We start from the raw sequence: 26652 nt of genomic DNA on the forward strand, positions 1-26652 counted from the left end.
GAGGAGGGACGTGGCGACGCACAGCCGGAAATTCCTGTAAAAATGGCCCCCCGCCATCCCGGCCTCCGAGTCTATGGGGGGGGGTTTCCTGTTGGACTTCAACTCCCATCAGCCCCAGCCAGGACGGTCCATGGTGAGGGCTGACGGGAGTTAAAGGCAGGCAAATAAGTGGAGGGGAACCGGGGTGGGGAAGGCAAAGGGCTGCGAAAAAGCGCGCGTTCTCCGCGTTTACTGGCTCCTGTGGTCCCCCCGCCCATGTTCTCCGCAGCCGCGTGGTATAAAATAGGGTCTCCCCCTCCCCGCGCCCGTCAGGCAGGAGAGACCCGAATGGAAAGGCGCCTGACGGGTGCGCGAGGAGCAGGACTGCAGACATGGAGCTCGGCCCAAAGTGAGAGAATACTATGACCATGCATATGAAGCGCACACTTTGTTTTCTTTTAGAGCAGACGGCGGGTGAAGAGAAAAGTTTCGAAATATAGATATACAGTATATAAACAGCCTCCCTTCGTAATCTCTTCGTCACTGACTGCGCGCCGGTCGCGGGAAAGTGACGCAATTCCGGGCCGGCCGCTGTGGCTGAGGCCTATGTACAAATGGCTCTCCCAGGCGCTGCGCTCCTGGCTGCTCCCTTCTCCCCCTTATCGCCGCGACGCGGAGCCTTCGCTCCCTCGGCCGCGGAAAAGGCGCCACCCCAGGTCAGAGGGGGCTTTAGCTGGAGCCAGGGCCCCGAGGGGAGGGTCTGCTTAGCCTCAGGGTGGGCCGGTTGTGGCAGCCGCTGGACATGCCTTCCTGCTTGCCTCTTGCTCTCCCCTTCCCGGCATGGAGCTGCGTGGCCCTCTTCGTTCTCAGAGGCTTAGGGAGCTGAATGAAAGAGCCTCAGAGGTCTCATGCCTAGAGCCAGGCCGCCTCTCCCGAGTTGGCAATAATGCCGGACTGGGTGTTCAGCGGGGCTTTGGTTGCAATCGCGTCGCACGTTTAAAGCACGCCCCCTTCCCCCTCCCCCCTAAAAAAAAGAACCCGGGAACTTTACCCCATGGAGCTACAATTCTAGCACTTTTAACAGATTACAATTCCCACAATTTATGGGAATGGGGAAATGTGCTTTAAATGTATGCTGTGTACACAGTGGTGTGTGTGATTTGGTCTATTGGCAACGCAGGCTTGTTAGAATCTGCATATTATTGTATTAAGGTAAAGACGCCAGAGAAGAGAGGTGCAGATATTTCTGGTTCAATAGTTTTCCTTACTAGAAGCTAGATGAATAGCTGCAACCCCCGAAAATCTATCTTCAGCTTTAGCAAAATTTTACTTCTACAGTTGGTTGGTTGGTTTTTACAAACTTTCAAAATTGTTTGTGCTGCGTACACATCCTTGCTAATAATGCTTAAGACACTAAGCTGTATTTAAAAGACAGACATTGGTTCTAGGCATAGCTGTCAACCTTCCCTTTTTTGCGGGAAATTCCCTTATTCCAGTGCCGTTTCCCGCTGCTATCCCAGATTGTTAGATATCCCATAGGCTGTCTCCAGGACAGGTGAGGCTGCTGATCCCTTATTTTTGAGGCTGCTGATCCCTTATTTTCAAATCTGAAAGTTGACAGCTATGTTTCTAGGTAGATGTCAGTATGCTTTTATTGCTGTTAGGAATGTGGATGTGGTTACTTGCTGTGGCTTTACTAAAGCATATCTTCGTTGTTTGTAAGAATAACAACGGCAGGCTTCCTTCTTGTAGAAGGAAAATAGGAACCAAAGTTAAAAAGGAAACAAGTTACAACTTTCCCAATTATAGTCCATGAGCAGACATGAAGCTTCAGATTTTTCAGAGTAAGTTTCTTATTGAAGCATGAGATGAAGCAAGTGCCCTCCAAAGTGGTCCATGCTGAACCATTCTGCTTTCTGAAGTGCCAAAGTGGATCTGAACCAAATCTTGTTTTCAGTGCACAGCCCTACTCAGTGCTTTTGCCACAGGATACTAGCAAAATGGCATGGAAATGTTGCAGATAAAGAATCATCCTATTTAGTGATGTATGGTGCTGTCAAACGGAGGGGGAAATTTAGCTTGCAGATATGTGATCAACTATTAGATGGTCAAAAACAAAGTGACATCTGCAGCAGCTGAAAACATGGGTCTCTTGGCAACAAGTAACTCAGCTTTGCATTGAATGCCTCATTTCTTAAAAAGTTTTACCTATTTCTTCCACAGTACTTGGTGGCATGCTGAAGACCCCGATGAGAAGCAAGCAAAAAGGCAGAAGCTTGGTAATACCTGTTATATCACTTCCCATATTTTAAGCACTTTGGCTTTGGGTGTACTGACTCTTTGTCTGGTTTTTGACAACTCCCTGTCATTAGTGCAATATAATTATGTAGATCCTAAAATATTTTTCTTTCCCTGCCCTCCCACAGAGATTTCACAGCTGCCTCAAATGGCCATAACTCGTTCTTTACTGAAAGTGAAAAAACCAATATTATGCAAACATGGAAAGTCAGTGCTGTTAAGACTTGGTCGGGGCATGGCACAAATTTATTCAAATATTGTTTATAAATCAATAAATGCAAGGGCATTTTTGTATTGCCATACCTATCCAGCAGAGACATAGAAGAGGGGCGTTAGTTGGAAAATTGCCAGAGCACTAAATAACAGTACAGAAAGAGTAAGGTCCCAGTTCAGAAACCTCATATTGGAAGGGCTAACCAGGAATGTGTCTCTGTTCAGACCAAGAAAGGAGAGCCACCAAATTAGGCAAAGCCTCTCTTTCTCTGGATAAGAGCAGAGGGACATCCTGCAAATTGGACTTGCAAATCTTGAAGTCCCAGGGAAGTCAACCCAGTTCTGAAACCGTGTAAAGGTTTACTGAAACCAAACATGAAGGACTTTGTGACAGTAAGTAGCATCAGCCAATAACTACATTCAGTTTTGTAGTGCATTTTGTTTCACATAGTTTGCTTCATCAAATTGGGTGTCGTTCACCTGGTTTGCTGCTCTATGAGGGAATAATTTCAGAAAGCTGCTGTGCCACTAGAATTTATAACAGAATTTATTTATTTATTTATTTATTTGATTTATATAGCACCCTTTATCCAAAATCCCAGGGTGGTGAATAACATTAAGAACATAATTTATGGAGCATAATAATTAATAGGTAATAGGCAACATAATGATAAAATAATCATAATAACAGCCCTACCCCCGTTTAACAGGCTATAGATTATTTAATGGCCAGCCAGAGGATTTTATTCATCTGATGCCTAAAGACATGTAATGATGTTACCAGGTGAGCCTCTCTGGGGAGAACATTCCACAGACAAGAAGCCACCACAGAAAAGGCATGTAGAATGGTAGCAATCCATTTAGATACTCCTTACTCTGAGATTTGATAACCCAAACCAGTATTACCATTGACCACTGAGCCAGAATAGCCTTGGGAACCCTGACTGACATCTGCTTATAGAAAACAAAAAGTGTCCCAGACCTTGGTTTTATTAGTATACATTTTTAATAATCTTGTATCTAACTTATGCCTTTTTTGCTCCAGTTCATCTTCTGGTTAGAGCAAAAGGAGGACAAGATTACTTGTTTCCATAAATATACATATTGCCATGTGTGAATTTATTCTGTGGTACCTCTTGGGCCTTCAGTCTACTAGCCTTTAGCATTAGTCCATAGGAAAGGTTCTTTGGTGTTTTCACCTTATGACTACGATGCTACTTTGTACTACATGAGATTCATGAGGCTTCCCTTTTGTCTGTTTAATTTTTCCTAGGTATTTTTGAAACACTGCATCAGGGGATTGCCTCTCTAATTAAACTACCATCCCATCTGACAACTAAGTATTTTCAGACTGGAGATTGGCATGCAGAAACTACAGACGAGGTTTGTATGAATTCTGAGAAGAGACTTACAGATTTGATATGCACATTCAAACCAAATTAGATCCATTGAACTACTACCCTGTTTCTCTGGAGTGGCAACACTATTGAATTCACTTGAGTGGAAAGGATTCTTAGGGATAGGCTTTCCTCTGGCACTGTACATCACAAGCTTATTTCCTTGCACAATTTTCTTCTCATCACCCCAGTTCCTTCAAATAAGAAATAGACCTTGGCTAAGAGAGAACTCTTCTTGCAGGCCCTTAAGACAAGACTGTAGAGCTGTATGAATGGAAGGCCATGAGAAATGTCCATGCACTGCTGGACTGCTTGGCTTTTCTTAGGTAAAACTTGCTTGTTGCCCTTTTGGAGAATTGTCAGCCAAAGGGGTTTGTGGCAAAAAGAGTCTTGTTAATTGCCCAGCTTAAGAGAAATAATTGTGAGGTCAGAGGTTGTGTCTTTTATTATGTTGAATTGGTTCTTCTGCTGAATGAAAAGCAGGGGTGAAAGTGATCTCTGGAGATCTGACACTTTACCATTCAATTATTAACTCAAATCTTCTATCACAAAACAAAACCCCCAATTCTGCACACTCTAGGCTCTTAACGTTATGGCATAGATGAATATAAATGTTGCTAATACGTCTCCAAGTGTATTGTTGCACAGTAAGTGCCTGTTACAGTCTTATTCTTTCTTAAGGTATCTAATCTGAGATCAGTGTGTTCATGGCTCCGGTTGTGAAAACAGAGAACTATGAATGAATCATATCAAGTAACACACAGGGTTAAGCATTTTGTTACAAATGTATTAAAATCACACCTCTTATTCTGCCAACCCATTAAGGATAAGTTGCAGCTTTACACACCTGAGCCTGATGCTATTTTTCTGAAGTTACATGAGTGAAATTATTGGGGCTTGTGCATGCATGATTGTGCCCTGGTCACTGATGGCTTAAAATGGCAGAAAGAATGTGAGGATTGAGAGACTAGAAGGCAGTAATTAATGTAGTTTGTTTGTTCCAATCCAAAGTATTGGAAGAGGAGCAGTCCAGGGAACTGTGAGTTTTGTACATTTGACATGACTGGAAAAAGACTTACAAAAAAAATATGCTTTCTTGAAGATTATTTCAAATGGATCTGGTAATTCAGATGATAAGAAGATGGAACCTTTCTCTGGGATGCAGAAGCTTGAATTGGGTAAGTGATGTGTAATGTTGCTACATTTCATGTATGATTGCTTTAGCAAACTCTTTCAAAATACTCAAAGCATTGAAGAGTGCACTCTGTCTTCGTCTTTTGTTGTTCTCTCATGTAGTGGTTATACTCCCTTCATATACAGTGAGGTGGGAAAGTATTTGATCCCCGGCTAAATTTGCCTGTTTGCCCTTTGACAAAGAAATGACCAGTCCATAATTTTAATGGTAGGTTTATTGTAGCTGTGAGAGACAGAATAACAACAGGAAAACCCCCAGAAGACAAAAGTCAGAGATTTGCATTATAATGATTATAATGATGTGCATTATAATGAGTGAAATAAGTATTTCATCCCCTATCAACCAGGCTACCTGGTAGTCTCACTGTATGTTACAAGCTGAGATTAGAAACACCTGCTGTAAGGGAGAGGTTTTACCTGTAATCCCAGCTTGTTACAGTACCAGTACAAAAGACACCTGTCGACAGAAGCAATCAATCCAGCAGATTCCAAGGGGATCAAATACTTTATTCCCTCACTGTATGGTATTTATAACTATTGTTTCACTTGTTAAGAAGTGCTGAGACATTATTGTATGGCATGGAATAACCTTCAATTATATTGCTTAGGTTGGTCTGCCTTGGTTGTTGTCTTTCAGCCTGTGTGTGCATGTACAGTTTGTTCTTCTTTGTCCTATTATGTTTCTGTTCTTTTCCTTGTGGGTTTGGTTACCTGTAAGTCAGGCAACCTTTTGGGAGCCACCTGCCAGTGGTTAGCAGGGCTAGAGCAAAAGTTGGGCAGATGTGACAGTTACATTTGTAAAATAGGCTACATTCCAGCAACATCAAAGTCAGAGGTTTTTATACAGAGGCACACACAATAATGTCTCCATCCCCATTCAGGCAAGCAAGAGGCATTATCATAGTGCTCAAGGACACATTTTAGCTAGGCAAAAGGAGAATGCAAAGCAGGGCTTGAGAGGGTTGTGGTCTTGGAAGGGTCTTGAGAGGCCTGGAGAGTTGTATTCCCCACTCCTGCTGTAAGCAGATCTGCTTATGTTGAAGGACTTGAGCATGTTGGAGCTTTCCTTGCAAGTCATTTGCTGGCAGGGAGGACTCACACCTGTTGTCTCATATAATGGATGCCAGCCCTTCCTTGCTACTGGATTAGCTTGCAAGGAGGACGGCTTTTGCCTGCCCTCAACAACATCCACTTTCGTATGATTAGACATGCTTATGTGCGGGCATAACAGCTTGTCTCTAAAACAGCAGGCTGGAGCCTTCAGATTATTCTACCTGAATGAGTAGGTGCTTCTAGGAGCAACTTAAAGGGCTATAGTGTTCTCCTCCTATCTACCAAAGGAAGTTTGGTAATCCTCTGGGATCAGCACAGCAAGTGTCTTTAGAATTATTTGTGGTAAATCCTCCTCTTTTTTTATAGATACAAAAACTGGTTGCAGTACCAGTATGCATCCAAATGAAGAGATGGTAACTGATTGTCACAGAGTTAAAACCTGTCTGAGGTAAATCTTCTGTTCTTTCAATCTGTTTTGATATGCAATAACTCTTATGCGCTACTTGGAATTATGCGAACCTGTAAGTTTTTGTTGCATTCTTAATTCTGTTATGCTTTCTTTCATCCTCCCAGGCATGAATGTAGTGTCAAAAAGAGTAGCAAGAAAAGCCCTAATTCGGTTCAAGAGGGCTTGCCAGCATGGAAAATTGCTACCCACAAGCATTTCTTAGAAACTTCCCCTCTAGAAACTGGAAGACATCTAAGGAAGCTTCACTGTACGGTGGAAGAGGCAAGTCCATTGACATATATAGTACTTGTTAGTACAGCAAGCTTGTAATGTACACAGAATTGCCTTGCAATAGAGAAATGGCTACAAGATATTTAAATGTGGTGTGTATTTCAGTAAGTCTGGTTAGATGGTATGTTTTCATCCTTTACATTTTATTGCATCTTCTTTCTTAGCTCAGGGCTAGACGGATTTCAGTTTGTGTAGTTGAATTTCCCCCTAGAACTCTCATGGACACCTAATATGTGTTAAATTTTTCTTGTGTTGCCAAGAGTACAAACTCACTGTCTTTTTAAACACTTAGTTATGCCTCACTTGTTAAGTGATTCAGAGTATGCATTCTTGCTTAAGACCTGGATTCAGCTCAAGCTCTACCTTACCATTATTTGCAATAATCTGAGCAGGCACTAGGTCGCCCACCAGAAATTGGTCAGTGGGCCATTATGTAGCTTCCCCCCACCTCTGTTACACTTCCGTTTTTAATAAAATATTAACTGTCCTTTCTGTTCCTCAAAAATAACCAATGTTCTTCAACTTGATTTCAGTTGCATATCAGCTACTAATATTCTCTCTGAAACAATAATAAGCTTCAGTTTGAACCAGTGAAGTAGAGAGATGATAATTTGGGTGGCAGATCTGGTAATCTGCCATCTGTGATCTAGTTTCCTGTTACATAGGACACTGCCTTATCAGAATATTAGTCCATTTAGCTCAGTATTTTCTATACACTGACTGGCAGCAGCTCTCCAGTGTTTCAGAAAGGGAGCTTTTCACAGCCTTTCCTATAGATGTTTAGCATTGAACCTGAAACCTTCTGTATGCCAACCAGATGCTATGTCACTGAGCTATGGCCCCATGTTCTTATATAACCATCCTATATGAACTGGGACGGATCATTTGGTCTTGGTCCAGTTGATCAGTTGGATGCATCAGTAGCTTGGTTTATGCATGTTTGCTCAGAAACAGAGCTTACTATTTTCCCCCAGGGAAATTTACTCCCAAATAAGATAAGATTGCTGTCCTGGGCTTTCTGTATCCGAGTTCTCTTTATGTGTATTGCTATTGCTTCGAATCTGTCTTTCAGAGTGATTATAGGTTGCTGGCCTGAAAACTTGCATATTGAGGCACACTGCTGGAGTATTCTTATTACTATTGTTATATTGATTTATATCCCACATTTTCCCCAGTCCAGGAAATGATAAAATAGAAAAAGCTTTAAAACAGAAAAGATGAACCATTAAAATGTAATTAAATAATATTTAAAAGATCCATTAAAACCACAGACGACAACAATATATTTAATATATTTTGTATTTTTATGTTGCAAACCACCCTGAGATCTTCAGATGAATTGTGGTATGCAAATTTAATAAATAATAATAAAAGAATATCATTGTAACATATAGGGAGTATGTTTAAAATAATGCAGGTATGAATGTCATCACCCTTTTAATGATAAATAACTTCATTATTTGTCTCCTCCTCCCAGGGAGTACAGAGAGAGGAGCGAGAAAAATACAAACAGCTGCTGGAACAAGAAAAAGAAAAATGCTATAAAAACCACTCCTCTCCCACAGGAGCCAAGTGCTTGGAGTAAGTCCCTAATAAAAACATTTTAATAAAGTCATAGAATGAAATAATGAAGCATTTTCTTTTGAGTAGGCTCATGTGTTTCTTGGTGAAGGTTAACATGCATTGAGGAAGACAAAACAGATAAAGTTAATTTCAGCTTATTGGCATTCTGGATTTTAAATATCTCCTTAATTCATGCACTTGGGCAACAATAATGTCTTTAATATCAAGGAACTAATAGGTGTTAGCATCAGTGAGTGGTTGTGCAGAGCTACACACTGAGAGGAAGCTACAGTTGGGAATCTGATCACTCTCAGGTGTAGCAGGAAGCCACTTCTTCAGTCATCTTCCCAGTAGAGGCATTAGCATTTTCTTCACACAAAAAATCTCAGATAACCTAGCTAATATGTTATCCTCCTTTCAGATCCTTTTGGGTTTACCTAACTCTGAATGATACCTTGTTTTCAGTATCAGTATGTATGTGTGTTCAGTATTCAGTATCTGTTCAATGCCATGTTGAAATTTGAGGATTCTTTTCCTTAGCTGAAAATATAATTTATCTCTGTTCTTGTGAATATGCTAAACCAAGTGTCCAGCGTGAAGTCCATCAGCCGCTAAAATCTCATTGCTGTGTAGAAATCGATGACCCTTCATTTGACACACCAAGAAATGGTAGGTACTATACAAGCACTATACAGGTATATAATTAAGTATATAATTAAATCAAACTCTAACCTCTAGTTCATACACTTTCAGTTCTACCAGTTTTTCTTACTGCTATATTTCCTCCTTGTGTTGCACACTAACTTGAAACGCTTGGGAAAATCACCAGTCTTTCAGACTTTGGTTGATGCATTCCAGTATATTAAACTAACCTAATTTGCCATCTTAATCATTCAAAGTGATTACTACTTCAGTTAAATTATGCTATTCTTCCTGTTCGTATGCTTTTTCCTGCATCTAAAAAATAATAATGACACAGCTTTCTCTGATAATTATCTGCATTCATGATGTTATAGGAACTCCTTCTAAAGCTACTTTTCCTGTAAGAAGACATATTTAGGAGATGCAATGTCTCTGAAAGTTACACTGAATTTCTGGCTAATATTTTGAAAATGGCAGAACTTAATTGTTAATTTGAAGAAGCACACAGGTGGGGTGGTAGCTTATACACACTCCAGGGGTGGAGAACCTCAGTCGCTCAGGTCAAACCTGGCCTGCCAAGCCATTTCCCCTCAGCTGGCTATATCTCCTGATGGGCAGGTGGACAGGGTTCCTGCTGATGAGCAAAGATTAAGCTAGGGATAAGAGAGTGAAAAGGGAAGGTGTGAGTTTCCCAAAGGCTTTCCACAGCTTTTGCTAGTATCCCTCCCCCTTCCACTGAGACTGCAGCAAGATCAGACTTAAAAGGGAAGGAAGGAGACTTCTTCCTCTGCTTCCCTTTTATGCCTTGTTCTCCTGTAATCCCAAAGGCTTCACACAACAGCAGAAGGTGCTGGCTTCTTTCGCTTAAGTCACTGGGGGGATGAGGGTAGGGACAGACAAAGCTTTCTATCTCTCCATCAAAAGAGAAAACAAGAGCTTTTCCCCACCTCACTGGTGTCAGAAGAGAGAGAAGGAAGCCAGTTTCCTTCCCAAGCGCTTCCTGCTACTATGGCAATGGCCAGAAAGAAGTTCTCAAAAGCAGTAGGTGCTTGGGATGTTAGGAAAACATTCTTCAAGAAACAGATAAAAGTTCCTTTAAAAAAAGGTTCCTGGAATTTCCTTTAGTGTGTGGGAGTGGCAGTCTTGGCTTGATTGGTGTCAGCTGGAGGTGCAATTAAAGGGAGGAAGTTGCAGGCTGCAAGTTTAGCGTGGAGAAAGCACACACACACACGCTGAGTTTATACCGTGCTGGTGAGTTATAGAAAGAATGCAAATAAGTTTATGTATTTGTAATAGAAATGCTTGTGTGACCAGTCAAGAGATAAAGAAGCTCTTGACTGAGAACTTTGACTATGACTACTGTTCTTGTCGTCTGCCTCCGGGGGAAAACTCTGCTATAAACAGTAAGACGAGGTTTTACTGAGGTGCCAGCATACTAGCAGAAAGTGCAGCAGAAGTGTGTGGGCGGTAACCTCTAATATGGGAACCCCTGCAAGAGATTTTGACTGTGTGCCTGTGCCTGTCAATCACATGGTGTCATAATGATGTCGTGTGATGGACAGATGGGCAGCAGTGATTACTGGTCAGGTTTGGCTTTCAAGGCCAGTTCTGATAAAAAACCAAAAAAGGTCACACTCCTGCTTTAAATGGTTATAAGAGGAGGAAGAGGAATCCTTAACACTAAAGGTGATGTTAAAATTTGTTAATAAGTACTTTGTTCTTTCCTTTTTAAAATCTACCTTGGTATAACTAGCCAATCATGCATATTGCCATATTATTTTTTTAAAACAATTGTAAATTAGATATACATTAAAATTGTGTCTTATCGTAAGGTGGCAGAAGTAGCTTATTGGTTTTTTATTCTTTATGATATACTTGAAATAAGAAGCTGTTTCCTTGGCATATTATTAAGAGGAGAAATTATTTACATGTGAAATGAGTATGGCAGCCAACATTTTTAAATTTCTTTTCTAAATATGTCACTCAGTGCCATGCTAAAATTACAGTTGACTAAAATACTGTGTTCATTGCACTTTTTTTTCTTAAAGGTGTCAAAAACTTTGGCTTCCTGTGCCCTCAAAGAGCAGCAAACAGGTATGTGAAAATGTTGTTGCAAAAAATTTGCTGGTTTTGGCTTTGGAGTTGATTGGCTGCACATTGATGCAAGAGCACAACAACCTTTAATCATTGTGTGCGTCAGGTTTTGCTTTTACACTATTCTCATGAGTAGTACTTAGTTGTATCATTAACTTCCCCAAGGGGAAGTGTTAGAGCACTGATACGTAGGTGGATTTAGGGCTAACCTGGAAGCCATAAAAACAGTATGTGAGCTGTTGTTAGCAATGGCTCTATTTATTTGTTATTTCTCTCTCTCCTATAGATACGCGTTTTAGGACATAAGGAGTAAGAGAAGTACTGCTTGGGGGCAAAACCAGACTGGATGTAGGCAGGGACACATCTTAGAATCATTGAATTCTAGAATTGGAAGGGATCCTCAGGGTCCAGCCCCCTGCAATACAGTAATCTCAACTAAGCAACCATGTTAGGTGGCCATCTAAGCTCTGTGGCTTCCTACGTTGCTAAAGCTTCTGCATCTTAATTTTGTAGAGAGGAACTAGATGAAATGATAGATAGTTCCTTGCTGTTTGTATATAATGAAAATTTACTAGGTACGTTTTTTATTCTCTAGCCTTCAGTTCTGGAGCCCTTCCAAACAAAGTATCTTCACCAGCTTCCATATTAATGGGATTGTAACTGTCTAGTCAAACTTCTTTCTTATACTAAAAACTTACCACCTGGCAATGTTTGTCTAGTTCTGTACTGTACAACTTTCATTTCTGGAGAGATGAGCCACTCAGCTAGGTATTATAGATGTTGCCTCATACACTTTTGCAGTTTGCTGTTCCTTCATTCTTTCTCTTTCCACACAAGCATTGCTGCAACTGCTTTTCATGGGAACGAAAGTGCATTGATTTTAGCAGGAATTAAATGCCAGTATGCTTTCTTCTTCATGGGAAAACTGTTTTCCCCTCTGCCTTAGCAAAATCCATCTTTCTTGCCGTGAATTAATCTTTGCTTCTTTCAGTTCAGTGACAGTAGCAGAAAGAACTCCAGAACCTAAAAAGTTAGTAGTACATAAAAAAGAGGTGAGTCGTTTTTCTGTACTAGTGAAGCTTTTGTCCTTCATTGCATAATTACATTTTTCCATATGATTAATATTTTATGTATAACCTGGCTCCTAGAACAGCCTATAAGGATTAAAATGCATCACAAATATACAATGTAAGATGCCGGGAGGAATATTAGAGTATGGAGAGAGGAAGCAAGGATGTTTGCAGGTCAGAGATTTCACTTCAGGTTATTTTGCTTCTTGAGATTTGTTCTGCTCTTCTGGTCAGCTTTGCTGGTTTGATTGCTCCTTGTGGATTGCTGATGTCAGTTTCTGAATCTTTACAGAATACCCAGTCAGTATTGTTGAGAAACAGAAGAACCCAGGACAGACATCAGTGGTGGACTCTGCAGGGTGTCACATATTAATGTTGTACCTGTCTCTGATGATTGCAGATGGCTATCTGCCAGGCTGTAGAAATCAAAACAGTGACCTTTTCCATAAGCGCAACTCAGCAAACACACATTTGGTGTTTCATATTGTATTTTTGGGGGAAGGATCTTGCAACCATAACTTGGCTGTATTGCTAGATGACTAACGTGCTAAGCCTCGTTTTGTGGATTTGGAACTTAAGTAATGCATATACAGTGGTACCTTGGTTCTTGAATTTAATCTGTTCCGGGGGTCAGTTCAACTCCTGAAATGGTTCTAAAACCAAGGCACGGCTTCCGATTGGCTGCAGGAGCTTCTTGCACTCAAGCGGAAGCCGCTTCGGACATTCGGCTTCTGAAAAATGTTTGCAAACCAGAACACTTATTTCCAGGTTTGTGGCGTTCAGGAGCCGATCTGTTCAGGAGCCAAGCCATTTGACTACCAAGGTACCACCGTAGTGCAAAGGGAATCCCCACTTTGGGATACAATAAAGTTTAGGGCTTCAACTAGGTCACTCCTTCCCATACTTGTATTTTTATTTCCACATACCTCAAGTATGCAGAGATCATGTCTGTGGGAGTCCCTATTTTGCTACCAGACTGATAGACGGAGGATACAGCTTTAGTGGAATCTTAAAGATGGCACTGGAATATATTGAATTTTCCTTTCCCATGAGCAGGCCTTGTATTTCACAATGGTCCATTTTCTTTTAACAGAGTTTAAAGCATTGCTTGACAAATGATCTATCAGAGGATGTGTCACTTAGGTTAAGCCTGGGTCAGGAAGAATCATCATATGGAAGGCATTCTGTAGTTGAGACAGAAGAACAGAAATATCTGAGCTTGGACAAGGCTACAGAGAGCCTTCCTTACCTTACAGAGGTACCATTCTTGTGGTAGGGTTGATTGGGATAAGTTCCTATCTGATGGACTATTTGACCTGAACAAATGCCACCGGTCTCTTCTGTCCTCGGTACTATGCCCATGAGCAGTAACTTATTATTTTTAAATTAGCTGTTCAGATTCAGTTGTAACCCAAGCTGCAATATTCAGTATGTGACATGTTGCAAGCAAGAGCTTTAGCATCATTTTATAATCTGAGGATTTTGAGCAAACTAGAGATAATCATGACTTGTCCCCACTCCTGCCCCCCGAACATGGGAAGTTTAATTCTGCCTGCTGCTCTCTACTTATGCATCTAATAGCATTACATTTGCCCTTCCAGGATATGGAGAGAGAGATAGCGAATGTGCTGAACTGTGGCGAAGACGACGAAATCCTGACTAGTGCCTTCAAGCTGAACATTACACGTGGAGACATCCAGAGACTAAGAGACCAGCAGTGGCTCAATGATGTGGTAAAATACAAGTTTTCAATTCTAGTCAAAACTTTGTTAACTTTTTCTTGTGGCAAGGTCACTTGCTGTGAGGTCCGGTAGGGTGGACTTGAATTCTTGGAAAATGAAAGCTCTTTTAAGTGTTCCATCCTGGCTTGGTAAGGACTTTGACATGATTGGGCAGGGGCATCTGTTCTAAACTGTTTGGTATAACAAAGGTCATTCTGGTGTTTGAATGATATTCTATGTTCAAGTTTGCTAATGAGTGCAGGGAAATTAGCTGAAGCAGGGCTTCTAGCTATGCTGAAGATCCATGAGGCAATTCAGCAGGGTTTTGTGTGCATTGTATATTAATGTCCTCCAGAACCTGCTGCCAGTGTCACAGTTTATACAAGTGCTTCTGAATTGGTACTTATTTCCTCAGTTCTGAAACAACCTCTTTAATTAATTGCTCTGGTTTTTGGACAGATGGCTGCAACACTTTTTGTAAGTAAAAGGATTCTATTTGTCATGCAACATCAAAAAATTTCTAGATACATTGGTCCACATCAGTTCTGATTTCTTCCCTGTCTGTACCATTGATATAATCTTGACACACAAGAGAAGCAAAGCAAGCTTCGGAAACAGCCTCCATCTTATCTAAGAGGGTGCTGTGGGGTTTTTGCAGACTCGCATGATTCATCAGGAGGCTCGGGTCATGGGGGCCCACAGGTGGGGGACGTGGCAGGACTGGAAGTACTTAGACTTGATTTCCAAATATCCTGATCAGACCAGCAACCCAGGTAAAATGTGCAGATTTTACATGGAGTGAAGGTCTTAGCAGTTGTGGAGACACTCTGCAAATTCTACAGCCCAGCGGTTTAGCCACATGATGTCATGACAGCTGCCTCCTCTTTAACAGATAAACATCTAATCGTTGCTCTTTTCTTCCTTTCATTGTTTCTTGTATTTATAGGTTATTAACTTCTATATGAACCTTCTGATGGAGAGAAATAAACAACTGGGCTTTCCAGTACTGTATGCGTTTAATACTTTTTTCTACCCCAAGCTAAGTTCTGAGGGCTATAATGGGGTCAGAAGATGGACCAAGCAAGTGGACTTGTTTCAGCATGATATAATCTTAGTGCCCATTCATATCAGAGTACATTGGGCATTAGTGGTGAGTGCATTGTTGGCTTTTCTCATTATTTCATTTTTAGAAGGCGAGAAGATGTGAAAGTAGCAAATGTGAGTGTTCCATTAATACTATTATTTTGGTGATAGGTTATAGACATGAGGAGAGAGACCATCAAATATTTTGATTCAATGGGACAAGATGGCCATGTGATATGTAAGAGATTGCTGTAAGTCAATTTTTCTAATAGGAATTTACTTTACAAGTATTTGTTTTCTTCTCATGTTTGCTCATTTTTGTGTAATACTCCTTCTAATTAAAGTTGCAGAGATGTCATGCATTGCCAAATAAATAACCAAACACAAGCAACTGTCTGACAAGCTGTCTTAATACTGCACCAACTCTTAAATTGCTCATAGATATATTGAGACGTTTACTTAACCCCTTAGATATGACTGTCATTTTTAGAAACAGACACAGTTATTGTAAAACTGTATTCCCTACTTGGTTTACTTCACAACTTTTTAAAATAAGCTTTCAATTTAAATCATCAAGTGAAAGTATGCTCTTAAAGATGTATAGCATCTTCTCATTCTGCCAGATATTGAAAAGGTTTGTGATACAAAATTTTGCTAACTCTGTAGAGTGATAAACTCGGTTTCAGGAGAATCGTGACTGATCTATCTCATGCTTTTATTGAACAGGCATTTTCTGCAGGAAGAAAGCAAAGCCAGGAGAAACATAGTCATAAAAGCTTCATCATGGACACTTCACAGTATGGAACCACATGTGCGTGTGTGATTTTACGGCTCTAATGTTCATCTCAGCACATGTTCTTTAAAGTGTTGCTTTGGGTGTACTGATCCTCCCTTAAAGCATCATTTATTAAGCTATGAACAAATGTTGGGTGCTCACCCATAAGTGTTGAATGCTGAGCTTGTTGAAGGGTTTCCATAATGCAGTGAAGACTTAGATAAAAATAATGAAATTTTATGCTGAAGGGATTATAACGTGAAATGCTTACTATCTTGAGTTAGGTTAATTTGGGGAAAGTTTAAGAATTTCAAGCAGAGTGGATTTCACAGAATGTATAGCTCACTTGGTAAGACTGTGGTGCTGATATGGTCGATCTACTTTCAGAACATTCTCCTGTAGTCTTAAGTTTTCCGTAGAGCAAACATGTCTAATGTAGGAAATGGGAAATGTAGTGCAGTACAATCGCATCATACATGGGGGTTTGGTTCCACGTATTTATGACACTAACAGAGCCTCTTTAATGTTCAGTATTCTGCAGTTGAGGGGGGGGGAGCAGAAAGGAAGCAATATCTATATCTATCTATCTATCATCTATCTATCTATCATCTATCTATCTATCTATCTATCTATCTATCATCTATATCTGCATTTTTCTGTTTCCTCCCTTCCCTCAATCTTAGGAAATTCCACAGCAGTTGAACGGCAGTGACTGTGGAATGTTTGCTTGTAAATATGCAGACTTCATCTCCAGGGATAAACCCATTTCATTTACACAGGTGAGTGGTCCAAAACACTTTAGGAAAGCCTAAAGCTGCTTTCCTCCTGCTTTGCCTACCTTGAGGTAGGCAGGGATTTGTTCACGGCTAGTGCTGCCATAGGCCTTCTCTGTGACCCCTATTTCCGTGGAGAAATGGCTGCTTATTAGTGGTGTCCCATCTTGCACAACTGCACATCTGGGACTTTGCATATCTGATTCCTTTGTTTGGATAGGCTCCCATATATTCTGTTTATGACATGAGCTGATAAACCAAGCTATTGCAAAGAAATAATCTGGGGTGGTGGTGGAGAGAGAATAAACATGAACGTAGTAGTAGACTTTGAGCCCAGAGGGGAAGTTTGCTTGTATGACTGCGTTCAGTGTTCCAAGGTGTTTTTCTTTTTGCAGCGTCACATGCCTTACTACCGCAAAAGGATGGCATGGGAGATACTTCACCAGAGATTGCTGTGACACCATCTCAAAGTATCCTCTTTCCTGATCCCCGTTCAGAGATAGGAGGTATGCAGACGTGTCGTTCCAAACCCAAGTACTTAGTTCTGAATTTCCATCCAAAGGGCTGAAGCGTGGATTAAGAAAGGGATTCTGCAGAATCAGCTTAATGGTACCAGAGTAGTGAAAGACTGTTAAAGAAAAGCGGCCCGACAGTTCAATATTGGATAAACAATGAGCAACCTCAGTGACGTGAAGATGGAAAATTGCCATCTTCCCAACGGCTGTACATTACGTACTATAATTTCAAGGCACTGACTCTAATCAGGAAATATGCTATGAGCTCGTATGTCAGTTCCCAGCTCCATTTTTAGGTTAGCCTCACCAGTTTGCCAGCACATCCCTCCTAGGCAAACTACGGTTAGAAACACTTCCAAGATGGAGTAAGGAAGGGGTGTGCAATTGTGGGTGGGTGGCATATTCCTGACCACCAGACAAAGATATTTTGGATTGCAAGGTGGGAAACACACTTGTTTGTTTTTCTTTCTAAAACTGGATTTGTGGTGATTTTGGAAGATAAAAATTTCCTTTTGATTTGTAACAAATCCATAGCAAACACCCTAAATGGGGACTCATCTTTCTTTAAAAGGATTATGATTTGTATGAGACTTATTTATTTGCATTCGTATATTTAAATGGAAATGTGTTGGAATCTGAAATATTTGAAGAACTAAAAATGGAAATAAATATTTATCTAGCAAATCTCAATTTGAATCTTTTCATCTTCAAAGTTTTCATTTTCAAAGTTTTGAGGTAGTAGTGCTAAGGTTAAAGAAATAACGTTAATAGGTGAATGGGTAGAATTCATATATTTTCTTTCAAACATAAGCATAACCATAACTTAATATAATTTAATGGGTAAGAGAAAACAGCTCTACTAACTTACTTCCTACAGTATCTGCATGTCTTTAGTAGACGGAAGCACATGTTGCATTCTGGTGAGGAGGAAAAGGAAGTGTTCACTACCATTGCAAGCTGAATGTTAGCAAGTTGTGGTCTGACTACAGAGCACACACAGAAAACCAAACCGAAAGAAATCTAATATCCCACTTCTTTGCTATATTCATTATCTGCTTGTCAATCAGTGCAGAAAGAAAAACTAACTCTGCCTATGCCTGCACAACATTAAAACCCAAACTCCAGCTCTCCAGGTGTTTTGGAACGACAGTTCCCCGTCATCCCTAGCTAACAGGACCAGTGGTCAGGGATGATGGGAGTTGTAGTCCCAAAACATCTGGAGGGTCGGAGTTTGCCTATCCCTGATGTTGTGGAATGGGAAGAGTGGAAGGAAATTGCAGTGGGCAGGAGACTATTGTGAGGTGATTGTGGGACAACTGGTCTGTGCCTAGTTCAAGTCTGAAGGAACCTTCCCCCCCCCCAATACTGCAGTTCCCCTCTCGACTCATAATGATGTTTTTTAGTGCTTTGACCAATTATTCTTGGAGGCTCATTATATTTAACACTTTTGCAGATGGCAGTTGTGCCAGTACCATTCTGGAAATTGCTCAGCCCAGTTTTGGCTAGTTATATCAAGTGTTGTGCACTTCTGGGTAAGAGTCCTTTATGAGTAACTGCATATGCAGCTATTTTGCTGTGTACAAGAGATTTGGTGATGGCTTCCCAATGTATGCCCATTATTGGAACGTAAGTGAAATAGGAACATATGAAAGCTACCTACATGCTAAGCATGACGAGGCAGAGTGTCCTGTATTGTAGAATGTAGTGGCTAAATGAAGGTGTGTGGCCTGTTAATTTGTAAGCCTTCCTTTCCTTTAAACAGATACCTCCATGCACTACTTGTCTGTAGTTTAATTCAGAGCAGGGAAAGCTGCAACACTTGTGGCCGGGTTAAGTCTGGTGAAAGGTGCTTTGGTTCCTCCCCTGAAATATGCCTAGAATTGAATTAGTGGTGGCTTAAACGTAAGTTTTGCAGCCTGAATTTATGTTTACAAATACAGTATTTATTTAGCACTTTAAGTGCTCGGTGTACTTGCATGCATTCCCAATAATCCTTACACCACAGTAAGGCTACTCAGTCTTTGTATCCTTGCATCTCCTAAAACCACTGGGAGGCCATGCCTTAGACGTCAGCCCTTTACACACTTACCTGGGACTAAGTCCCATCAAAGTCAGAGGAGCTTCCTTCTGAGGACACTTGTATAGGATCTCTACCACACAAGCATTTAAAATACAGGCATCACCAGCTGTGGGGTAAGCACTCTTTTTTTCTTTTTCTTTTAATCTGACACCACCACCAATAAGCCAAAGCATGTGAAATTTTCACAAGTGGGCTTTTCCATCCGCTTCCATAGGGCTTCCTTCTCCCCCCCCCCCCAAATGTTGGGCCTCCCATCTTGTGCAAGAAGCTGCATATGGGAGGTGATGCTATAGGACAGGTTATATTTAGAGCATAATTGCCTACTGTTAGTTGGCACATAAATATGTAGCTATTATGCTACAAAAATAATCGGTTAATCCTGTAAGAGATTAGCCTCTTTGTAAACTGCTTGTTTTAGCATATGTTAATCTTTTCTATCACAGTAAGAAACAAAATGTTGTGTTTGTTTGGCCACTAGCTTGTGCTGGTCCAATCCTGTTTTTGAGTGTGTGTGTGTATGTGACTAATATTCTTCTTCTAAGCTGGTTTGTTAAAAGTTTTCGCCTATGTGGAAAGCTAATGAAAAATGATTGCAACCTATTTTCTAAGTCCATAGTGACAAGTTAACTCAAATGATACTTTTGAAGGGTCACTGCAATTCAAATGAGTTTGAAAGTCACCCAGGTACTTCTACAAAGCGCAGCCCTTGTTTCTGCTTCCACCCATTGACCTCACAAGACTGCACAGGATCCCCTCGTTAAGGCCAGGGAGGAAGTAGATTAGGGGAGAGTGCTAGCATACCACCCACTTTCCTATTTTCCTTTTTCTGTTAAATAAAACTACTGAGGTCAGGCTCTTGTTAGCTGGATATATTTTGTTTTTCACAGAACACTGTTTGAAGTAGAGAAACTGGCATTGCAGTCTGTTGGTACAATGGTATGTTCACAGAAACCAGTATAACATCCATCTGTTAGCACAGAAAACTCTAACCGTGTGTGTAACCTGTCAAACTCAGGAGTTCTGCTCCAGTGTCTCTTGCACTTCTATCCTTTATTATTATTACGTTCCAAGGCCATTTGCTCTCATCTAGCAGAAGAAGAATACAGAATAGTCATCATGCAGAATGATGCTTTCTTCCACCTGGCAGCTGTCTTTTGCCTAAATTTATTTCCAACTCATTTTTATTAAAAAAATAAAAAAATGCTCCAACTCTCAGTTTTACAAGGCATACAAAATCTCAAAAAGGGACACACAAGAGCAAGGTGCTGAGGTATGAAAACACCTGAGGTAGTTTGTTTGTTTTTCTTTTCTTTTTTTGAAAAAAAGTTGCAATTTTCATGCCCTGGGCCAACACCATCTTGTCAATCCCATTTAAAAAACCCACTTCCCAAAGTATTGGTGGCAGCATCCTCCATGCAAAATGTACCAAGTGTGCTCTGTTTTCCTGCAAGCTGGGTGAAGGTTCCCCTCCACCCCTTTTAGGAAGCCTAGGTATAACTGAAGCTTGGCATTTTGATAAGCAAAGTGGAAGTTGTGGCTGGGTGGTTCTTTTTGCATCTATGATGTGTTTACTTGGAGCACTGCATTGTCTGGTGGTACAAAAGGAGAGAGTGTATGCAAAAACCAGTTTGAGATCTATGAAGCAAAGAGAAGATCATATGAGCTGGAGAAAAGAAATGCATAGAGATTCCTCTGCTAACGAGACGGTATCCCTTCCGTTGGCACATACAGGCAGCAACCCAATATGGCATGGAGCTGCCACTGGTCTTCCTAAAGTCCTTCTAAATGTTGTTCACTTTGGATTACCAGAGCAAAATTTAAGTGGAATTCCAAAGTCCTCCATGCTACTTTCTGATAGAAATTCAAAATGGACTAGCTTCTTTCCTTTTTAATCTAGAAAAGCCTGCTTTTTCTAAAAACAAAATGCGACTGTTTAAAAAAAAGAAATTAAAGACTGGAGTTAGTTTAGTTAGCTATATTAATTCTAAAATATATTAATGCTGTCCTGTACAGCAGCCCATGCACTGTGTGGGGGAAAAATGCTTTCCTAGTATGTACACACATGTACAGAAATTATTCTGAATGGGTTTGTCTGCAAAAAATGTTTGCCTATGTTAGTCCAACTAAAGGGATAGCGTTTTACTGTTAGACAGACTCCATGTGGGCTGTGGTGTGAGGGAAGCAGTTCCCTGCTGGCTGAAGCCCGACCCCCTCCCACTCCCTGTGTACTGAAAGTCCTCTGCAGAGCCCCAGCTTCTTGGGCAGACTCCAATGCCTCCAGATAGTCTTTGGTTTGCTCCCTGGTCTGGTTATTCTGTCAGGTGTTGGAAGGGCTACATTCATCGGTTGTTGTTGGCTAGCCTTGGAGCCTCATTTGCTGCGCTGCGAGGCAGGGGCTCCCTGAGGGTGTTTCTGTTCCTGCTGTTTCACCTGCTGGACAATTTCCCTGATCTTGCGCTGTGCAGTCTACATGGGGAGAAAAGAATAATTATCATTAATAGAAAAAGAACAGGCAATCTCGGTATAGGTAGTGGTCAGGAAATGCAGCGAGCCGTCTCCCCAAAACGAAAGACCCAGGTGAGGGTCCTCTGTGGTACCCTTGGTAAGTACAGTGGTACCTCAGGTTACATACGCTTCAGGTTACAGACTCCGCTAAACCAGAAATAGTACTTCAGGTTAAGAACTTTGTTTCAGGATGAGAACAGAAATCGGGCTCCGGCGGCGCAGCAGCAGCAGGAGGCCCCATTAGCTAAAGTGGTACTTCAGGTTAAGAACAGTTTCAGGTTAAGTACGGACCTCCGGAACGAATTAAGTACTTAACCTGAGGTACCACTGTATTCCACTATCTTCAGCTGAGCTAACATAAACAACTGTGACTTATGTGAAAGCCCTGCTAAGGGCAGCTTAGATGAAATTATTTCAGTAGCAGTTGTATTCTCTATATTCAGCCAGCCTGACACAAACATGCTTTCATGTTCTGAAAAGTGTTGCGTATAATATAGAGCGCTTTCAAAGCTGGAAGAAGCACTTGTTGTTTTTCCTTCAAAAGCTGCTAAGTAGTTTCTGCATTATACTCGTTAAGTACCAGAGAATTACAGTTTCCCCATTTTAGGACCCGTGTGCTATATTTGTCCTTTAACAACTATGAATGTAAATCAATGACATGTACATGCACATTGACTACACATTTCCATAACTTCCATGTAGCTTCAAGGCTGTCATTTCATTAACTTGTTAACGTTTTCATAACTATGCTATTGTTGAATAAGCCATTATAAAATACTGCACCTGACTGGCAAAGAAGTGACCAATGATTTTGACGACGACTTCCTCATTTTCATCAGGTGTTTGGTCACGGGGTACAATTACTTCTGCACTAGTTAAGTTCTGTAGTTCATTCACCTGCAACAGCACAGAAAAAAATCGGATTGGAACTGCGAAAAGGTTAATGGCATAATGAGTAGGCGGAGCAAACGTGATTAGATGTTCATGCCACTCCTGCCCTGTGTATCTACTCAAGCAATCCAATCTAATAAGCGTCACCTCTCATTTTGCTTTTAAGTAACAAGACTTGTCGCTTGGCATTCAACAGAGGAGTGCTCATTTGGGGGGTGAGGCCAAGCTGTTAGACGGTTGCAACCCCACAGATTTTTCTACCTCCCATGACCCCAATAGCAGCAGCCCCACGTACCGTTTTGCCACCTTTTCCTATCACACGACCTGCTGTGGAGGAAGGCACCTTAATGTGGGCTTCAAGCTTCACTTCTTCTTTCGGATTGAAAAAGTTTTCTTCTTTCAGTTTCCCAAATATTCGTCCTTGGGCCTGGGATCAAGAAAATAAAAAAGACCAGCTGCTAAATTTCCCAGAGTCTATAATCTGTGGTTATAAAGGTAATGTACACTCTAAAAGAACTCACTTTCTCTTTCCAAAGAACAAGGTTCCTGACTAGGAGCTACATGAAAAGTCTCAAACCACTTGTCCTATCAGGACCATGTCCTCTTGCCTGCTGTTCTCCCAGATGGTGTGCAAAAATGAATGTAGCTACAATGACACAAGCAGTCCTGTCCTGCTGCACCTAAAATCCAGCCCTAGAAACCAGGACAGACCCATACCAGCTTCTCTACCCTTATTGCAGGGTTAAAAACCCTACCTCCATCAAACAGCCTTTTGGGTGCTAGATCTGTGTTCTTAAAAGAGCATAGCAGCTCTTAGACGCTACAAATAACAGGGTTCGATTCTAATGGTAGCACAAGGCCATGTGTTGTCCTCTTCTGTTGGGCTGCAGCTGTTCTGCTCAAACAGCTGACTTAAGAGTCAAAGCATAAATATGTGCATACTTTAGCACAATAGGACCTTCATCTAATGGCACTCTATAGGAGCTGCCCATATATGAATTTCGCAGGGGGTGCTGATGAGGCACAGAGTCTAATCCTCCAGTAGCCTCTTGAACTGAAATGACAACCAGTGGTGCATACTTTGTCGTGTCAATAGACTATATTTGGGGGCAGGGGAAGGGAAAAACAATAGTTTGCTTTTAAAACACTAATATATGTTCTTTATATCAGGGCCAGTAACAGTTGTAAAGTTCTGCAAGTTTTAAGACGCAGCGGGGCAGGTAGCATTCTCCAGTCGGGATTCAAAGTTTCTTTCACACAACACTGTTTCCACTTAATAGGACTATTAATAGGTGTGTGTGGGTATGTGGTGCTGAAAGCTAAGAATGTGGGGCTGTATGACTACTGCTCCCCATATTTTGGGTTAGCAACAACAGCAGAACTCTACTGGCAGGCTGCTTTAGTTGGGGTTGGCCACTCTTGCCTTCTTGGACAGCTGCTTCCCTCATGTTTTCAGCAGTTGGCACAAGCAGGCCCTGATGCCTTGCACTTCATGACACAAGATTGCTGCGTACTGACCTTGAATTGTGCTTCTGGAGGCCCAGTGATGATCACCATCCTTTCGCTGGCATCTGGACTCTCAGCTGGTGCAATCTGCAAGTCACAGAGAACATAGCACAGTGCAGCAAATTTGTCCCAGTGGCATTGGCCCTTTGCCCTCCATCAATAGCCCTGGTGCAGAGGTTTTGCAACAAGCCCTAGATTACAAGATCCACTTAAAAAGCTTCCAGACTAAAAACAGATACTGCACATGAACTCTGGGCTCCACAATACCAAAGCCTTGCTACCTGGGCTCTTTAATCATTGTGATATGGTAGACTAGTTTACATTCACCTCTGGGTTCTTGAAAGCACCTAGCTTAAAGGTAATGCACCACATTTTGAGCAGGGTTTGATTTTTGGTAGGAGAGTTTCAGTGCCAGAGTAGTTGAAACTTCTGTTGAAAAATTGCATTTCTCTCTCTGCAGCACAACTCCTCCCCTCGCTTGGCAAGTATTATTACAGCAGGCAGTGGGGAAGCATGCTGCAGATTGTGTTGCCCGGTGCCCCCTTCAAGTAGTAGTCTGCACTTTAAAAAAAAGAGGAGAAAATGATCCACTGCACAACCTACACAACTCCCCCCATCATAGCAGATGCTTTACCACTGCTTGCACATAACCCAAGAAACCACTGGAACCGGGGAAGTGGGACACAACACCACTATGAAGAGTGTAAAGGGTTGCATATTACGTGCACACACCCCGCTTTGGCTCAGTGCTAGTAAGAGTCCCCTTAAGGGACACATCCTGTGTTAAGTTTTTAGTATCAGGAATGAGCTGCAGGAGGACTTCCATGTCCAAAACCTGAAACATACATGAGAGGCAGCCTCTGATAGTATAGAAACAAGGAGTAGTGTTAGAGCCTAGTGTATACCCAGATAGTTTGTGCAGTAGTTTGGGTATATCACAGGCTGCCTCCTAAAAATACAAGCCCCAATAGGCATTGATTCATATGAGCTTTCCCCAATTGGCTATGTATAACCCAAACTTTACTTGCTTGTGTCATGCAGGGCTGGTCAGGCCCACTCAATCATCAGCAAGCCCCAAGAGTAACGAGTCAGTCTCCACTAATGAGTCATTTCCCAAAAATATCAGCTGTCCTGGGTGTGCAGCCAGCTGTCTCTTCTAAACCGATAACTGGTTTCCGAGGAGCTGTCCATAGCCAAGATATGCGGCTGGGCACCTCTCCTGTTGATGCATATTCTCTCTCCCCTTATCCAATGGGGCTTCTTTTGTTTGCAGACACACCAGTTGCTGATGGCAATTTGTTTCAACCAGATTTTTGGAATGCTATCCTGAATTCTTCGGAGGAAGAATGGAATATGAATGCAGTTAAGAAAAACTGATGGAGAGGTGGTAGAACACTTAATGGCAGCGCTTGTGTCGCAGGAAGGTCTTCACGCACAACTGCTCCTGGCAGTATTGGCCATAGATTTAAGAAATCAGAGCTGGAGGCAGGCAGAGTTCTGTAGCACTTGGCTTCTGAGCTGGAGTGACCACACAAAAAGAGGCAATGCAGGAAAGGGCGAGGGGTGGGTGGGTGGGCTTCTTACCTTGATTGAGGCACCTGCAAATCTTGCCAGCTGCTTAATGTGTTGGCCCTTCTTCCCGATAATTGCACCCACTGCCTGTGTTGGGATGAACAAGTTCACCACCTCTTGCTCTGGCAACTGTGGACAGCAAAGGGACATGAAATGCATATTGGGAAGAAAAACGAAGCTTTCCCACCTGTATCGCTTTCCCAAGGTGAGGAGCAGCAAGCAAGGAAGCAAGCAAGCCCTGGCTCATGTCAGACGACAGGCAAAATCCACCCCAGCAGTGAAATGACAAGCACTCCTCAAGGAAATCTCAGACGGAAGGAGGAAAGGAGAATGCAAGGAAGAGTTAAAGCAGAGAGCTATCACCAGGGACTGGGAGTTAAATACAGTGAGCACCATGCAAATCAAACTATTCAGACAACTGAAGACCTACTGAAATCTACTGGATTTACAGTGCAAACCTATACACGCCTACTGAGGAGCAGGTCTCATCAAGTTCAGTGGGGCAAACAAACCAGGGAGAGCAATCTGGTCAAAGCAAATAATGGGAGTATTAAGTGTGTGTGTGTGTTGCTGTCTGCTGCTATGACAAAGAGTTTTGGCAAAGCCAGCGAAATCCAGCCAAAACGATGGTCATGGTGTGGTGTTGTCGTATCTTCTCTCAATCGACTGCCCCTCTTTCAACATACAAGGGTGTCGTACCCCTTTGATTGTTGATATATACTGTAATGGTACAAAAAGAAATAAAACTATTGCTTTCTATTTCCACTTGAGTCTCAGTAACAAGGCGTCTGCGAGCCAAGAACCAACACAGGTTGCCTATCTGAATGAGACAATGCTTTATGTCTAAGGGGATTCCTGGACTGGGGAAATTTAGTTAAGTATTTTCTTATCTAAGTACCAGTACTTGTTTTGCCAGAATGTGCTTAATTAATGTGTACTGAATTATCTCTTGGCACGAAGTCACAAAACATGACTTTACGCCAATGCTA

The 26652-nt window shown here is 41.6% G+C and overlaps 2 protein-coding genes and 1 long non-coding RNA gene across 9 annotated transcripts in view; 2 read left to right on the forward strand and 1 right to left on the reverse strand.

Moving 5' to 3' along the window:
* Positions 1-11: 11 nt before the first annotated feature.
* On the forward strand, positions 12-17502 carry SENP2 (SUMO specific peptidase 2). 5 transcript variants are annotated; one of them, XM_053389772.1, is made up of 17 exons: positions 12-133; positions 2203-2258; positions 3764-3873; positions 4990-5065; positions 6501-6582; positions 6708-6868; positions 8355-8454; positions 9023-9105; positions 11127-11172; positions 12164-12224; positions 13336-13500; positions 13844-13975; positions 14910-15113; positions 15218-15297; positions 15773-15857; positions 16505-16600; positions 16990-17502. In XM_053389772.1, exons 4-17 carry the CDS (start codon positions 5029-5031, stop codon positions 17050-17052), a joined length of 1395 nt encoding a protein of 464 aa, XP_053245747.1. In that variant the 5' UTR covers positions 12-133; positions 2203-2258; positions 3764-3873; positions 4990-5028; the 3' UTR covers positions 17053-17502. The 5 variants fall into 5 exon arrangements, with proteins under 5 accessions (XP_053245747.1, XP_053245743.1, XP_053245742.1 ...); XM_053389768.1 differs by lacking the exon at positions 12-133 and adding an exon at positions 179-388; XM_053389767.1 differs by lacking the exon at positions 12-133 and adding an exon at positions 543-695.
* A 1124-nt stretch (positions 17503-18626) lies between these two features.
* On the forward strand, positions 18627-26428 carry LOC128414461 (uncharacterized). The gene is made up of 2 exons (XR_008330664.1): positions 18627-19011; positions 25365-26428. It is a non-coding gene; the product is annotated as an uncharacterized LOC128414461 (long non-coding RNA).
* IGF2BP2 (insulin like growth factor 2 mRNA binding protein 2) overlaps positions 20338-26652 on the reverse strand; it is a 59895-nt gene continuing 53580 nt past the window's right edge. For all 3 annotated transcript variants that reach the window (XM_053389777.1, XM_053389775.1, XM_053389776.1), the window contains 5 exons: positions 25676-25792; positions 24104-24178; positions 22881-23012; positions 22478-22591; positions 20338-21655 (listed from right to left, as the gene is read on the reverse strand). In XM_053389777.1, the coding sequence (XP_053245752.1) occupies positions 21560-21655; positions 22478-22591; positions 22881-23012; positions 24104-24178; positions 25676-25792 (534 nt within the window). In that variant the 3' untranslated portion in view covers positions 20338-21559. The remainder of the gene's footprint in view (positions 21656-22477; positions 22592-22880; positions 23013-24103; positions 24179-25675; positions 25793-26652) is intronic.

The sequence above is a fragment of the Podarcis raffonei genome, chromosome 5 (assembly GCF_027172205.1).
Source record: "Podarcis raffonei isolate rPodRaf1 chromosome 5, rPodRaf1.pri, whole genome shotgun sequence".
Classification (NCBI taxonomy): Eukaryota; Metazoa; Chordata; class Lepidosauria; order Squamata; family Lacertidae; genus Podarcis; species Podarcis raffonei.

Coding starts and splice junctions, on each gene's coding strand:
- SENP2 (XM_053389767.1), top strand. CDS start 586: ATGTACAAATGGCTCTCCCAGGCGCTGCGCTCCTGGCTGCTCCCTTCT. Junction 2,259..3,763: donor AGCAAAAAGGCAGAAGCTTG/GTAATACCTGTT, acceptor AATTTTTCCTAG/GTATTTTTGAAACACTGCAT. Junction 12,225..13,335: donor TAGTAGTACATAAAAAAGAG/GTGAGTCGTTTT, acceptor TTCTTTTAACAG/AGTTTAAAGCATTGCTTGAC.